Raw genomic sequence first — 16,972 nt, forward strand, 5'->3', positions numbered from 1 at the left:
AACGAAGAGTCTTGCTCTGTCGCCCAGGCTGGAGTGCAATGGCATGATCTCAGCTCACTGCAACTTCCTCCTCCCAAGTTCAAGCAATTCTCTTGCCTCAGCCTCCCGAGCTGGGATTACAGGCATGTGTCACCACAACCAGCTAATTTTTGTATTTTTACAGGCATGTGTCACCACAACCAGCTAATTTTTGTATTTTTTTTAGTAGAGTCAGGGTTTCACCGTGTTGGCCAGGCTTGTCTTGAACTCCTCACCTCAGGTGATCCACCCACCTCGGCCTCCCAAAGTGCTGGGATTACAGGCTTGAGCCACCGCTCCTGGCCAGTTGGCATGTTTTCAATAGATGGCTTCAATGAAACCACATCACTGTCTGCGCCTCTTCAGTGAGGACAGTACTCAGGAGGCCACAATACCCATGATGGCACAAGGAAGGCCTGTCAGAGGCCACAGCAAGACACACCAAACCTGGCAGTGGAATGGTTCCCTGGGGGTACCTTGGGATCTCGATCCTGGGGGACACGGAGAGTGAGGTGGAAAGGAGAAGACCCTGCAGGAAGGAGGTGTACAGAGGCCGGGCTGCACCTGCACCTGCACCTGCCGTCCAATGAGATGACCCACATAAGCCTGCCGAGCGCAGCATAAGCGCTGCAAGCACGCTAGCGAATCTGACATACTGGCACTCTGGTGGAAGAAAAGGGGCCGGTTCCTCGATGTTTTCAATGGGCTTGCAGTAGCCTCGAGGTTGGCCACAGGGCTGCCATCTAACTCCCACTGAACAACTGGGTCCAGGAGGCAGGTCCAGGACAGGAGCCCGAGATCCTTGAGGCCCACTGGAAGGGAGCCCGAAGCTGAAGGGAACACAGTGTTCCTGGGAACAGAACAGTCTTTTCCACATATAGAAGTGTGGCCCAGGAGAAGCCTCTGTCTGCATCTGGCAGAAATGTATTAGCCACTAACACTGAAAATCAGGACGATTCACAGAAAATGTTCTGGATAAAATGGAAGACGTGGCAACATTGAGACCTCATTCCTGTAGGGTAACAATCGGTGTCCCGAAGAGCACAGGTACAGAACCTGAGCCAGCCGGGCTCCTGCAGTCCTGGGCGAGGCCCTGCATGAGGGGCCCGGGTGGACACCTGTGGAGGGAGTGGCCTGTGGGCCTCCCCTGGATTGCACAGGCCACGCACTCCAAGGGTGCCTGTCCAGCCTCATCCTATGTGGTGGTGGCGCCCAGGCCCACAAAGGGGCACCTTGGCGAGCTCGCAGAACACCCTGTGCTGTTGCCCAAAGCCTTGGGTGGGCAGCTCTCGGAGCGCCCAGGAGCAGGCAAGGTCAGGGAGGAGAAGCTGGGGGAATGGAAGTACGGCCAGCCCCAGGGACCTCTGATCTTGCTAGAAGGGCAATACTTTGGTGCGGTGGGAATGAAGACGGGGCAAAAGAAAATGTGTGCTGGTGTCACCTGGCCCCTTAGATGAACCTGGGGAAACTGAGGTGGAGGATGAGTACTGGGCAGTCTCCCTAACTTTCGGCGGTGAAATCCCGGGAAGCTGCAGGGCCCCCGGAGCTCGTGGGCGCCAGTCTCTACTCCGCCGCCCCGCGCCGACCTGAGAAGAGCCCGCCGAGAGCGCAGTCGCCTACCACGAGCCCCTGGCCTCTCCGCCCTGGCCCCTCCGCGCCCGGCTCCCGGGTCCTCGCCTCGCGCCCCGGCCCCGCCGCGCGCCAGCGTGCGTGTCCGCGGCGACGCGCCGAGGCCGGGCCTGAACTGGACCCGCCCGCCTCAGCCCAGCCGCGGCTCCCACAGGCCCGGCCGCCCGCGCGCCTCTCACCCGTGAGGCCGCCGCCCTTGCCGTGGCCCCGGCGCCGCTGCAGCACGAAGAAGGGGTTGGCTCGCTCCGTCACCCACAGCGCGTTGGCCACCAGCACCTCCTCCGGGCTCAGCCACATCGCGGGGCTGCTCGCACCGCGCCGAGGCCCGCGAGGCGGAAGCGCCCGCCTCCGTCGCAGTCCCGGAGAGAAGCGTGCAAAGCGGGCCGGGGCGGAGCCCGGCGGGCGGCGCCCCCTGGCGGGCGTTTGGCGCTTACGCACGCGGCCTGCGCCACGCACCGCCCCCTCCGCCCCGGCTTAGGGCGCGCGCCAGCCTGGCCTCCGAGAGCGGCCCAGACCCTGGCCTCCGCCCTAGGCCCAGAACGGAACGACCTAGTCCGCAGACAGCGGAGCCGCTGTGCAGAGCAGGGCTTCTGGCGTTTTGAAAGCTGTGCAATGTGAGAGAAAGATGTAAAGAAGCAGAGCTTGGCTGCTTTTGGCTGTTTGTGGGTGCAACCCAGGGCATGTTAGCATTGCAAAGATCGCCTGGAAAACGGTTTGCAGTTCCTCCTAATTCTCAGAATTCTTTTTTTTTTTTTGAGACAGAATCTTGCTCTGTTGCCCAGGCTGGAGTGCAGTGACTGGATCTCGTCTCACTGCAACCTGCGCCTCCCGCGTTCAAGTGAGTCTCCTGCCTCAGCCTCTCGAGTGGCTGGGATTACAGGCCTCCACCACCATGCCTGGCTAATTTTTTTTAATTTTTAGCAGAGACAGGGGTTTCACCTTGTTGACCAGGCTGGTCTCGAACTCCTGATATCAGGTGATCCTCCCACCTTGGCCTCCCAAAGTGTTGGGATTACAGTCATGAACCATCACGCCCGGCTAGTTCTCAGAATTCTGAAGCCAGAGACTAGAGGAACCTTCTCGCGCAGGACAGGTGCCAGGAAGCCCTGAGATGGGCTGCATCCTTGGAAATCAGTGCAGCCCCTCCCGTGACAGACAAGTAACGGAGGCTGGCCGGCCCTGAGGATGGGGTCAGGGCTGTCCCTGGGGCCAGTGGCAGCTTCTGTGCAAGCGTAAGACAGTGCATGCGGGTCCCTGGTCTCCCAGTGCTGACCTGCAAGAGTAGCACCACTCCACACACGACCTTCTGTGTGAAGGGGCTGTCAACTCCACCTGGGACAACAGGCCTGGATACATGCTGTCTCGGGTCGACTGGAGTGTGCGGTCACCCTGCTGGCTGAAGCCCCCACCAGGACAGAGGGAAGGGGGCAGTTAGACTCGTCCTTGGAGCTAGACCTGGCTTCCAGGCGGGTTTTTTTGTCTGGCACTCAAGAATCTTGGTGTGGTGGATGTAGGTCCATGCAGTTGATATCCAGAGTGATCTGCAGTCTTCTGCAATGTTACTGGATGTAGGAATCGGCTTTCAAGATGCAGAGGTGGGCTTTCTTCAACACCTTGGAAGCTTGAACTAAGATAGTCATTGTGCTCTCTAGAGGGAAAGAATTTGGAAGAACTGCACTTTTTAACACCCTGAGAGGAGATAAAGAGTTGTCTTGTTCCTTCATTCCAGTGGCTCTCAAACTTGGGCATACATTAGGATCACCTGGAAGGCTGATTCAAACAGGCTGCTATAATCCCAGCCACTTGGGAGGCTGAGGTGGGAGGATCACTTGAGGTCAGGAGTTCAAAACCAGCTAGGGCAAGACTCCATTTCAAACAAAACAAAACCACACAAGTTGCTGCCCCGACCCCCCAGGGTGTTTGCATTCCTAACTCGTTCCTATGTGATGTCAAATGCTGCTGACCTAGAGACCACTCCTCAAGAATGATTTTTTTATAAGAAGAAAAAGAACAAACATTTATTGAGCACTTAGTATGTGCATGCTAAGCGTACTTCTTTTTGATTTTCTGAGACAATTCACATTCCATAACATTCAGTCTTTAAAGTGCAAGATTTAGTGGTTTTTAGTATATTCACTAGTCTGGGCATCCATCATCACTAATTCCAGAACATTTTTATAAATGCTGCCATTCCCCACTTCCCTACCTGCCCCCGGCTTTGCCCCAGCACAACCATCAATCTATTTTGACTCTGTACATTTTTCCCTTTCTAGACATTTCTTCATATAAATGGAATCATACAATATGTCGTCTTTTGTGTATGGCTTCTTTCACTTCCCATAATATGTTCGAGGTTCATCCATGTTGTAGCATGTATTGATACTCCATTCCTTCTTATGGCTGAATAATACCCCATGGTATGGATACACCACATTTTGTTTATCTTCTGTTGATGGACATTTGGATTGTTTTCCCTTCTTATTATAATGTTGCCATGAACATTTGTGTACAAGTCTTCGTGTGAGTATATTTTTAATTCTCTTGGGCATATATCGAGGAGTGGTATTGTTGGGTCATGTGGTACAGCTATGTTTAACTTTTTAAGCAATGACCAAACTGTTCTCCAAAGCAGCTATACTACTCCACCTGCCCACCAGCAGTGTATAAGAGTTCTAGTTTTTCCAATTATCCTCAGCACTTGTTATTGTCTTTCTTTTTCTTGATGGCCATTTCTAGAGGGTGGGAAGTGGTATCTCACTGTGGTTTGGATTTCCATTTCCCTGATGACTAATGATGTTGAGCATCTTTTCATGTGCTTTTTGGTTATTTGTATATTTTACCAGGAGAAATGCCAATTTATATCCTTTGCCCATTTAAAAAATTTTTTTTACTTTATTATTTATTTATTTTTGAGATGGAGTCTTGCTGTGTCACCCAGGCTGGAGTGCTGTGGTGCCATCTCAGCTCATTGCAGCCTCTGCCTCTGCCTCCTGAGTTCAAGAAATTCTCCTGCCTCAGCTACCTGAGTAGCTTGGATTACAGGTGTGCACCACCATGCCTGGCTAATTTTTGTATTTTTAGTAGAGAAGAGGTTTCATCATGTTGGCCAGGATGGTCTCGAACTCCTTACCTCAAGTGATCCACCTGCCTTGGCCTCCCAAAGTGCTGGGATTACAGGTGTGAACCACCATGCCCAGCCCCTTTGCCCATTTTTAAGTTGGGTTGTCTTTTTATTGTTGAGTTGTAAGCGTTCTTTTTTTTTTTTTTTTTTTTTTTTTTTTTTAATAGAGACGGGTTTTCACCATGTTGGCCAGGCTGATCTCGAACTCCTGACCTCAAGTGATCCACCCGCCTCGGCCTCCCAAAGTGCTGGGATTACAAGCGTGAGCCACTGCGCCTGGTTGAGTTGTAAGCATTCTTTATATATTCTGGATATTAGACTGTTATTGGATATGACATTAAGCCTACTTCTTACATTATTTTAAGTATAATCTCCACACATCAACCCTATGAGGTAGATATTTTATGATCCCTATTTTATAGATGATAAAACTGAAATCCAGACAGATGAGATGATTTGCCAAGTTCACACTATGATGTGGGTGGCAAGGTGGCTCTCCTGTGCAGACCATTCTGGCTCCAGCTCTTTTCTACACGTGTGGGACATGTGCTGCCTTTGCCCCCAGCATCCACTTCTGCTGTCTGTGCAGTGTTGTTCGTGATTCTGCAGTAGAAACCATACCTCAGGACACTCCTGTCTGTCAGTTGAAGGTGCATGGACTCCTGGGCTGTGGAAGTGGAGCCCATGCCAGCTGAGTCTATCAGGGCATTCTGTCTGTGATTACAGGGGCTGGCTGGTGATGGCCACATGCCTCCAACCAAGCCAATTGGGCCAGGGAAATACCGTTCTGACCTGGGCCATCTCCTGGGGAAGTGGACTGGCTCTTGTGCTGATGAGGTTTCTGCCACCCTGAGCCTGGGAATGGGGTTCCCTTGAAGGAAGCAAAGTTGGCATGTGTCTTGGTGTCAGCATTTGAGGGTCAAATCACAGCAAGCCTGACATAGGCACCTCTGGGCATTTTGGCTTTTGGGAGCCATTACATTCCCCTTTTGTGTTAGCCAGTTTTGGTTGGGTTTTCTCTCATCTGTAACCAAGAGAGTCCTCAGTGATACATGTTACCACCAACAATACTCCATGTGGTCAAATCAGCTTTTTCGATAGGTTTTTATTGAAATGGTTATATCAGCAAATTCTGCACATACAGGTGTACACTGTTGGCATATAAGTATATACCATACAATTTCACTACTTGATTATACTTACACCAACCATGCAGACCTAGGAATTGTGCTGCCCAGAACATTCCAAAGGGTTGATGAGATCTTATTGTCAAGAACGAGCTCACACTCTACTTGTAGGTGTTTGCGTTCCAGACAAGAAAACTCTCCCTACAGGGAGGCCCAAAACTGAGCTAATCGTGTTTTGCTTCTTCAATATTTACTGTTCTTTCTGGCACAGGCAATCCAATGGTGAATTAAAATTCAAGTGCATAGTTTCCTTTTCATCCCTCAAGGTGGAAGATAAGTCATTTGCCACATTTAGGTATATCCCAAGCCTCCCCACCCCACATTACCTGTGCTATAGTTAGAAAAATAGTTTTGTATGCCATATTCTGAGAGGCTGTGCATAGTGAGCAGGAACCTGGAGTAAGGTAGGCTCTTTGAATGACCCAAATATGAAAGGGCAACTTTAATATTTTATGAGTATAAAAGCTACTGAGGGTTCAAAACAATTGTGACATATGTGGCCTAGGACCTGCACCAGCTCCTTTTTCTGTACAGGAACAGGATGCTTCTATCAGGTGAGAATGTTCTCCACACCCCAAATATCGTTTTCTAGCTTGGACTCTTTTCCTGTCTGTAATCATACTGGACAAGTTTTTTGTTGTTGTTAGAGTTATTGCCTCTCTGCCGTAGATCCTGCCTCCAATTCTCAGCTTAAGATACCAGATTCTGGCCCCAAGCCCCAGTCAGGAGATCCACTCCTCCAGCTGGCTCAGAAAACCAGGCTCAGGCTGCCTGGAGAAGCACCCTCTCTGTTCTCTCCAGGATGGCACACGTCATCTCAGGTTGGGCACTCAGCAAAGGTGCTGGGATCTGGAACTGGGCCATACCTGATGGCCCAGTCCACAGAGCACAGCTGGCAATCCACAGCCCTTCTGCTATAAGAGTGCTTACTTGCCTGAAGGAAGAGAAATGGCAGGGATGTTCTATTCCACCTAATCACCTCCCCCCACCGTTTCTTTACAAACATCTTGGTTCAGTACCTCCCAGTCATTGGAGAAGTTCTTTAATATCACATAGTGTAAATATACTTGCACTTAATTGGAGATAAAGGGTGTTCCAAAAGCAAATTTGAATTTCCTTTTGTTGGGTTAAATTTGTAAACCACAGCTCAGAACCATTGTGATGCTCCACAGATGTTGGTGGCTGTAGAGAGAGGTGGCTAGGGAAGGTGATGATCCGAGGATGTGTGGGGGACTGAGGAAGCCAAGTCAGCCTGGCCAGGTGACCATGTTCCGCAGGGAGCTGGGTGGCCTGAGAGGAGAGCAGAGGGGCCCGGAGCCTCTGCCTCGACTGAGAGGAGCCTGCTCACCACGTGCATCTTGAGTTCCCACAGGACAATGCATGTGCGCTAGGCGAGGCACCACCCTCAGCTTGGGCCACTAGCGCTGTTTTCCCAGGGCTGGCTGGGCCACCTAGAGCTTTTGTGGTGTGTGCACAGGGAGGAAGAGTCAACAGGAAGAACTCCACAGCCCAGGTAGAGGTCTGAGCTGGCCAGCAGCACTGACTCCTTCTGAAAGTTTAAAACTCAAGTTGCAGGACGTTGAAAGGCTTATTTATTTTTTTCTTTTCCATAAAGGATCTTCCTTCTTCCCCAAGTTAGAGTGAAGAAAACAGAAAAAAAAAATAGCTTGAGTCTAGGGTGGAAAAAGAAGGAAAACCTCCGAAGAGTCCAGGTGATGACTGGGCAGCCCCCCGCAGGGTCTTTGTGAGCCAAGACTCGGGCATAGGAACATCGCCCTTTTAGCAGCCAAGGCGGATGGCACCTTCCCCTCCAAAGTCACTGGAGGCTGTGGGGCCACAGCTGTGGAGAACACAGGTGGCTGGAAACCCTCTTGGCCTCTCTTCTTCAAAGCTCAGTTTGTTGGGATCTTCCAGGAAACCCACAAAAAAGAGGGTGAACCTTTAGCCATACCCCAGAGGAGCTTCATGGCTACAGGGAGCCTCCTGCTCCCCAACTGAGCCCTCACGGCCAGGCCTCAGGGGCCAGTGTGACCTGGAAACTCAGAGCCCCCATGAGTCATGGGGCCAGCCAGACCCATGACTCACAAGGGGAATGTTCCTCTGAGGTGCAGATTTGGAGGCTCACGCTTTGCTTTCCTTAAAGTTGCCTCAGACAATAAGGAAGAGAATTCCAAGAAGCAAACACAGGCACCTTCTCCCCGCCTGCCTTCTTCCTGTGTTTTTTCTGATGCTACAATACTTCAAACACATAAGGGCTTCTCCCAGTCCTTCTGCAAGACTCTTCACCACAGCCAAGGGTGCTGTGTGAATATTACAATCAACAACCTTTCCTAATGGACCAAAAGGAGGGTGTGTCGAAGCTTTGGAATGCTTCACCAACAAGGCCAAAATACAAGACAGAACTCCATGCCCCTCATGTGTAACATCTGTCCTAACTGGACCTTGGAAGGGAAGAAGCCTATTTTAAGCTGTGGGTGTCGCCCTGCGATGAGGATCCCTTACTCATTTCCCCACACTCCCTGACAGTATGAGCCAGTGTTGAGTTTAGTCACATTAAATTCTGCTTCTGGGTCACACTGAACACAGGAGATGAAGTGACAGCTAGTTGGACTGCCTTTCTTGAAGAAGGAAATCATTTTCAATTTCTTTTCTAAATCTGTTGCCTTCAGTAGCTCCTTCTCTCCATACCTTAAATGTCAGGGCTTTATCCCAAGCCCCATCCTCATGTCACTGGGGGGTTCCAGCCCCACTCTGACTTCCATCTCCATCTGAACTCAGGGACACCTCTCCTGGCCAGCCCCTCTTGGGAGATTCTGCCTCCATTGAGTGTGAGTGCGTGTATACCTGCGGGGGTGTGTTGGGGGAGGGAGGAGGAAGGAAGAGATTTGGGTGCCATAGATATTGTGATTACATGGAGGTATTCAGCAGGACAAGATGGCATGTCCTTTTAAAACACAGCTTCTGACTGGGTGTGGTGGCTCATGCCTATAACCCCAGCACTTTGAGAGGCTGACGTGGGCAGATCACTGGAGCCCAGGAGTTTGAGGCTAGCCTGGGCAACATGGAGAAACTGTCTTTAATACAATTATAAATTAAGCCAGGTGTGGTGTCACACACCTGTAGTCCCAGCTACTTGGGAAGCTGAGTCAGGAAAATCCCTTGAACCTGGGAGGTGGAGGTTGCAGTGAGCCGAGATTGCACCACTGCACTCCAGCCTGGACAGAGTGAGACTCGTCTCAAAAAAAAAAAAAAAAATTAGCTGGGCATGGTGGTATGCACCTGTAGTCCCAGTTACTCTGGAGGCAGAGGTAGGGGGATCACTTTAGCCTAGGAGGTTGAGGCTGCAGTGAGCTGAGATCACACCACTACACTCTAGCCTGGGCAACAGAGTGGGACCGTGTCTCTAAAAAAATTAAGAAACATAGAAACACAGCTTCACAGGCATTCTGATGCAGGGGTATGCACCTTGGCCAGCTCACCCCCACCGAACCTCCACCTGGGCACCAGGTTCGCACCTTCATGCCCCCTTCCAGAGCCCCTGCCAGCCAGACCTGAAGTATCCCCACAGGTCTCTCCCTGGGTCCCCCCAACACCCACTCAGGCACCAGGACCGGAAGCCCAGGCTTCTGCTTCAATCTCCCTCCTTTTCCACTTGTCATCAGAGCCTGGTGTGGGGTCTGTGAATGCCTCCCTTTTGCCTTGGTCCCTCAGGCAGGACTGGCATCCCAGGCCTCCCCCAGTGCGGTTCCTTTTCTTTCCAGAGACAGGAGTCTGGTCCCCCTGGCAAGTCTTCCCTGCCCAGGAAGTGCTGCCCTTGCCTCCTGGCCATCGTCCACACCTCCTTGCCACTGTTCCCTCGGGCCTCTCTTTGGCTGCAATGCCTCCCCTCCACCTGTGACCTGGAAGTCCCTCCTCATTCAGATTCACCCTCGTATCATTTGCTCTCATACCCTAGTTGGTTGATAATCTGCTCACTGTATAAAACAGCCAAAATCTCAATGGTCATGGATTCACTCCAACTTCAAGTATGTGTGTTTGGCACAGAGGGCTTAATAAAAGTCTGCTGACAATATTAACTGTACAATCCCACTCTTTTCCTTCTACATTCTGCTTCACTAAAATCAGTGTTTTTCTTTCATGACATTTATGAGCAGCATCCACTTGTCAAGGAACCACATTGTCACTTGCCAGTGGTTAATGTCAACCACCGACATTAACATCACCTCCTTGTTTTCCTATAGCAGAGTCAGTGCCTCAATAATAAAGGTTAACAGCAGGAGAATACTTTGATTTTTCTTCAGTTAAAACTAGCTTCAGCTGGGCATGGCGGGGGGGTGGCCTGAGCTTGTGGTCCCAGCTGCTGGGGAGGCTGAGGTGAGAGGATCACTTGAGCCCAGGAGGTCAAGGCTGCAGTGAGCCATGACTGTGCCATTGTACTCCTGCCTGGGCAACAGAGCAAGATCCTGTCTCTAAAAAAATTAAAATGTAAAAAAAATTTTATTTAGCATGTACCTCAATGAATGGATTGGATACGAAGGTAAACATGAGAAGAGCTTATACAGCCTATAGGAAATGTCAAGTTTGTAAAATTCAGTAATCTCATTTTAAAAAATAATTTTCCAAATATCATCAGACTCACTGGCAGCTGGGGCTGCCACATCAGGGAAGCTGGCAGGTGCCAGACCAGAGGTCAAGGCAGTGCCTCATGGACGTGCCTCTCAGCCAGGCCTGAGGACCACCGGGGAGCTGGGAGATGGGGCCTATCTGCAAAAGCAAGGCTCATCAGGGTTGTGATGCATTTCTAGCTGGGGATAGAGCTTGTCTTCCCAAGAGGCGGACAGTGGCAGGCAGCCCTGGGCAGACATGCTCACCAACACCAGTGGCTGAGCTCTGCCTCCTTCGGTGGAAGCTCTGGCTGTCTGGCCTCCCCTCCTCTCCCCCTGGAATAACAGGAAGGAGGGCTACTATGGGCAGTTTTAACATCCTCCCTTAGGATGTTAAAAATCACCAAAGCGGATGGGCGTGTTGGCTCATGCCTATAATCCCAACATTCTGGGAGGCTGAAGCAGGCAGATCACGAGGTCAAGAGTTTGAGACCAGCCTGGCCAATATAGTGAAACTCCATCTCTACTAAAAATACAAACATTAGCTGGGTGTGGTGGTGCAAGCCTGTAGTTTCAGCTACTTGGGAGGCTAAGGCAGAAGAATTGCTTGAACCCGGGAGAAGGAGGTTGCAGTGAGCTGAGACTGCACCACTGCACTCCAGCCTGGGTGACAGAGTGAGACTGTCTCAAAAAAAAAAAAAAAAAAAAAAAGAAATCACCAAAGCTTAAGCATGTGCATTTCAATAGTCACAACCAACTCCCAGAGGATGCAGCTGGCTGCCCTAGCTCTAGACCTGCTTATCCTGCCACACGTGCCCATAGTTCTGCTCACCTGGGCACAGGCCCAGCTCATGGCAGTCCACTGGAGGCAGGGAGGGGGTGTGGTGTAAATAGCTGACTCCTCAGCCCCGTTCCCTGCTTCAAATAGCTCCCCCCTCAACAATGACTGAAGTTATCATACATTTCCTAATAACTGCTGCTGGTGGCAAGACTTGCAACAACTGAGACACTCATTCTTTGCACCTCATCACACCTTCAGTGGGCAGAACACTGCTTCCCAAGTGCCTCAGGGCAGCACTGCCCATGTGGAGACATGTGTCCTCACAATGCTTGCCTGACAGGCAGCCCCAGCCACTTCCTGCCAGGGTCCCAGCTTTGCACGGATTTTCCCCAGCACAGCAGCTAGTAAAGAGGCTTTCATTTGGGATTAAAAAAAAAAAAAAAGCCATTCTTGGCTGGGCATGGCGGCTCACACCTGGAATCCCGGAACTTTGGGAGGCTGAGGTGGGGGTGGATTGCTTGAGCCCAGGAGTTCAAGACCAGCCTGGGCAACATGGCGAAGTCCCATGTCTCTAGAGAAAATACAAAAATTAGCTGGGCGTGGTGAATTGTGCCTGTGGTTCCAGCTATTCTTGGGCTGAGGTAGGAGGATCACTTGAGCCCAGGAGGTGGAGGCTGCAGTGAGCCGAGGTTGTGCCACTGTCCAGCCTGGGAGACAGAGTGAGACCCTGTCTCAAAACAAAAACAAAAATCAGAAACCAAAAACCAAACCATCCTCTGTCCTTCTGAAGAACAAGATCTTAATGAGAAGTTAGTGTCCCTTCTGACAAAGATAGGACATTCTGTAGCTGAGCCAGAGAATGACACCGATTTTCCAGAGAAGGGTGTCAAGCTAAGACCCGGAGCACTGTTCTGAGTATACTCCCCTGTAAGGAATGCCTCCTTGGTTATTCTACAGTAAATGTGTGCCCCAGATTTCCCAGAAATTCAAATGTGATATTAATAGACAGATTCTAGGGGCCTGAAATTGTTATTTCTTCTTAAGTAATTTCATACTTTTTCAGTAAAGAAACTGTGTTGAAGCCAGGCGTGGTGGGTCATGCCTGTAATCCCAGCACTTTGGGAGGCCAAGGAGGGTGGATCACCGGAGGTCGGGAGTTTGAGACCAGCCTGGCCAACATGGTGAAACCCCATCTCTACTAAAAATACAAACATTAGCCGGGTGTGGTGGCGCACGCCTGTAGTTCCAGCTACTCAGGAAGCTGAGGCAGGAGAATCGCTTGAACTCGGAGGTGGAGGTTGCAGTGAGCCAAGATTGCGCCACTGCACTCCAGCCTGGGTGACAGAGTGAGACTTTGTCTCAAAAAAAAAACAATGTGTTGAGTGGAATTTAATGTACATGCCTTTGTAAGACCTCAAATCAGAAGAAAATGCTACACTGGGGTCTGAGTTTTGGTTTGGGAAAACAAGGAGGTGGTATAGACAACAAGGCAACAATCAGAACTGAGCTGTCCTATCTTTCAGGCGGGCCAAGCACATACACAAGCAGGCACATGTCTGGAACCTCCCGCAAATGGTTCTAGCCTCCTGCAGACTCATCCTCCCTCTGAGAGCCCAATGGAAAAACCTGTTTTTCTGAACTATGGTATATTGAAACTGCTCATTGAAAATATTTTTATAGTACAAAGACTATAGTAAAGAAAAAAAAAACCCCAAGCCCTTGGTAAAAGGTAAAACACAAAAGCTGCTAAGACCTTTAAAATCTGCACCGTTCTAGTCTCAAACGAGTGAAAACAAAATGCCACTGCTCACTCTCTGACAACACTCATGAAGGCTGTCCCCATCCAGGGCTCTGCAGGTTTCTTTCAGGCATACCTGTGTCTGAGGCATGTTACTGACGCATTATGAGAAAAGACACTCAGGAGAAGCTGCACATGGGAAAATGGCAAGTGTTCACTTCAAACTTATGTTCCACAGTCAGTGAGAACAGGGCGGGGGATTCACGCATCTGCTTAGTTTGCCACCAGATCAGACCCTAGGCACATGGAGACTGAGGTTCCTGCTCTCACAACAAGGGTCTGTACACCTCACGCCCCCACGCAGCTCATAGCAATAAGAAGCAGATTCAACTTGGTTGTGTCCTTTTGTAAAGAGGGTGTACAGATTTGTTTTATAAATTTGCCCATGGTGGTTCTGTACTGGGATCACTTGTAAGATGCAAGTTTCTCATCATGTTAATTCGATGTCATCCAAGGTGTGTGGGAAAATCCCGCATGTCCCTGATGCCTGGCACGCTGGCTGCTGCACCATCCTGTAAGCCTGGCAGCCAGTGCTCCTGTGCCTTTTTCATGCTATGCTGGGGCTGGTGGGGAGGATTGGGCTGCACAGTGGACACTGAAGATGGGTGCTTATCTGGTATCTGCAGCAAGATGGGGGTTTGGTCTTCCCAATGAGACATTCCAGATCGTTCTGTTTTTCACAATTGCTGACCATCCCCCCTGAAATTACTGTACCCAGAGACACTGCTGTGCTGGGCTCCCAGGTGCCACCTCCCTATACACACACCTCAGGGGTGGCTGAGTAGACATGTCTACAGGCTGCAGGGATGGAGAGGCCTTCAGTGTTTTCGTGCTGACATAAATACTTGTCACTTTACGTCATGCTCAACACGGAGGCTGAAAAATGGCGATGCAGATGGCTGCCTGGCCCTGCACATAGACCCGGTCCCATGGCCTGCATCTCCCATGGCCCTGCCCTGGCAGGAAGTGGTTGGTCAGAGTCTCAGAGGAGGTACAAAGGCAAGGCCTTTTCTCAACCCCCTTTAGAAGAGGCTCTTCAGCAGGAAGTAGAATAAGCAAGAGGGGACCATCCAGAGTAGGTCAGGGAGCAGCACCTGCACTCCGCAGGGGTAGGAAGCTTCTCCCACAGGGCAATATGCATCGTAAGCGGGGACCACAAAAGGATGTTAAAAACCCCAACTTCCCTGGCACAGAACAGCATGTGATTATTCAGAGATGCATCTGCAATGCAACATTAATCCCGGGCCTAGCCTCTTCTCTGGAAACAGCCAGGCTTGCTAGGCGCCCACCTTCAATAATCAGCTTGGACGCATTTTCAATTCCACAAGGCTCATCTGGGCAATACTGCTGTCCTCAAAGCCTCGCCTTGGAGGAACTTTGCAAATTAACCCTGAACCCCAACCTGTGCTTGGAAAGTGCTGCCATTCTTCCAAAACGGATGCTGACAGAATACAAAATAAGAAAGGTGATCAGAAATCAAATCACAAAAGCAGTGACCCTACAGCCCATGTTTAAAAATCAGGTTTTGTTCTCATCATATATGTCCAAAGAAGGTTCAATTGTGGAGAATTCACTTTCATACACCAGACTCCGAGGAGACAAAGAGTTTCGATGAAAGAAGTGACCACCTGAAAAAGAAGAAGAAAAAGAGACTTAATAGGTCATCAGGCTTATGTTTCTCATAGAGCTTGGAGGAAACAATGCAGATTATCTTTGAAGCATGACATTTTCTTAAATATCCTTCATTTGGGGCTCTTATTAGAGAAATGGAAAGAGTGTGGGCATCCTTCAATTCAAGCATGCTTTAAGCATCTAAGTCCCAATCTTTGGGTCCCCAAGAGACTAACCACTGGAGCTTCTCAAACCAAAAGCTGCCTAGTCCTCTTAAAAGGATTCCACTTAGAAATGTGAACACTTGGCCAGGCACAGTGGCTCATTCCTATAATCCCAGCACTTTGGGAGGTTGAAGCGGGCAGATCACGAGGTCAAGAGATCGAGACCAGGCTGCCCAATATGGTGAAACCCCGTCTCTACTGAAAATACAAAAATTAGCTGGATGTGGTGACTCGCACCTGTAGTCCCAGCTGTTTGGGAGGCTGAGGCAGGAGAATCGCTTGAACCTGAGAGGCGGAGGTTTTGCAGTGAGCCGTGATCACACTACTGCCCTCTAGCCTGGGCAGCAAGAGCAAAACTCCATCTAAAAAATAAATAATAATAATTTTATATACATACATACATATATATATATATATATATATATATATATATATATATGCAAGTCTGCCCAGCTGATGAGGGGACTCCATGCCTATCCCCAGGACCAAACCAGAACAGGTGCTCAGATGAGAGGGCTGGGGGCAGTGCTCCGTAAGATGACCTCAGGTGATTCGCCTGCCTCAGCCTCCCAAAGTGCTGGGATTACAGGCAAGAGTCACCACGCCCGGCCTTGGATAATATATTTTAAAGTTTATAATTATATGAAAGTTATACCTTCATATGGTTTAGTTCATTCCACGTGTTCTTAAGACCAGTAGTCTCCACTTCTCAGAGACAGATGCTTTTAGCTGATTCTTAGCATTTACCTCCATGTCTCTAATAATATGCCTATATTGGTCCTTCTGAATTTTTTCAGTCTTAGACTTTATCTACTAAATTCCCACTGTGGAAGATGAGGATTTTCTCCTAACCCCCACCCCCACATTGCACATACTTTCAATTGCCTTAATATAATTATATTTGATTTTAAAATTCCGTATTTAGGTTAATTGACTATTTGTGCTACTCAAAGGTAAACCATGCTTACATTTCCTTTTCTACTAAACTGTAAGTTTTACTGGTGTATAACTGACATACAATGAAATGCACATGTTTAAAGTACATAATTTGGTGAGTGCTGACATCTGTACACACTGGTGACACCATCACCAGAATGAAGATAACAAACGTATCTATCACCCCAAAGTTTCCTGGTACCTCTTGATAATCCCTTCCCTTTCTTTCTACCCTATTTCTATTGCCAGGGAAACATAGGTTAGTTTGACTCTTTCTAGAATTTTATATAAATGGAATCACATCTTATATATTGGCTCTTACAAATAAAGTTGCTATGAACATCTGTGCACATAGGCTATGTGAACATATGCTTTCATATCTCCTAGATCTGTAAATACTCAGGAGTGAAATGACTGCAAAAAAACGAACTTTTACAGAAACTGCCAAGCTGTTCTAGGATAGTCCTATTGGCAGCGCATGGAAGTCCAGCTCCTTTTCATACTCACAGACACTTGACATGGTCAGTCTTGGAAAAGTTTAGGCATTCTAGCAGGAGTGTAGTAGTTTCTCATTGTAGTTTTAATTTGCATTTCCCTGATGACTAATGATGCTGAGCATCTTTTCATGGGCTTATTAGCCAACTGTATATCTTCTTTTGTGAAGTGTTTTCTTCAACTCTTTAGCCCATTAAAAAAACTGGGCTTTAAAAAAAATTTGTTTTTTAATTTTTTGGAGACAGTCTTGCTCTGTTACTCAGGCTGGAGAGCAATGGTGTGATCTCGGCTCACTGCAACCTCCATCTCCTGAGTTCAAGAGATTCTTGTGCCTCAGCCTCCAGAGTAGCTGAGATTACAGGTGTGGGCCACAATCCCTGGCTAATTTTTGTATTTTTAATAGAGACAGATTTTCACCATGTTGGCCAGGCTGGTCTCGAACTCCTGAGCTCAAGCGATCTGACTCAGCCTCTCAAAGAAGTGCTGAGATGATAGGCGCAAAACACCATGCCCGGCTTGGGCTGTCTTCGATTATTATCAAGTATAAGAGGTTTTTTTTTTTTTTTTT

The 16,972-nt window shown here is 49.1% G+C and overlaps 2 protein-coding genes across 6 annotated transcripts in view; both read right to left on the reverse strand.

The window, feature by feature from the left end:
- Positions 1 to 2,017, reverse strand: part of TBC1D9B (TBC1 domain family member 9B) — a 50,161-nt gene extending 48,144 nt beyond the window's left edge. For 3 of the 5 annotated variants that reach the window (XM_017517278.2, XM_017517276.2, XM_017517275.2), the window contains exon 1: positions 1,827 to 2,016. In XM_017517278.2, coding sequence (XP_017372767.1) covers positions 1,827 to 1,944 — 118 coding nt within the window. In that variant the 5' untranslated portion in view covers positions 1,945 to 2,016. Of the gene's footprint in view, positions 1 to 1,826 lie in introns of all 5 variants that reach the window. The other 2 variants (XM_017517279.2, XM_017517277.2) reach the window with 1 other exon arrangement.
- An 11,251-nt stretch (positions 2,018 to 13,268) lies between these two features.
- Positions 13,269 to 16,972, reverse strand: part of RNF130 (ring finger protein 130) — a 169,254-nt gene continuing 165,550 nt past the window's right edge. The window contains exon 8 of the mRNA XM_037734480.1: positions 13,269 to 14,766. Within this exon, the coding sequence (XP_037590408.1) occupies positions 14,657 to 14,766 (110 nt within the window). The 3' untranslated portion in view covers positions 13,269 to 14,656. The remainder of the gene's footprint in view (positions 14,767 to 16,972) is intronic.

Source organism: Cebus imitator, unplaced genomic scaffold, assembly GCF_001604975.1.
Source record: "Cebus imitator isolate Cc_AM_T3 unplaced genomic scaffold, Cebus_imitator-1.0 Scaffold625, whole genome shotgun sequence".
NCBI lineage: Eukaryota > Metazoa > Chordata > Mammalia > Primates > Cebidae > Cebus > Cebus imitator.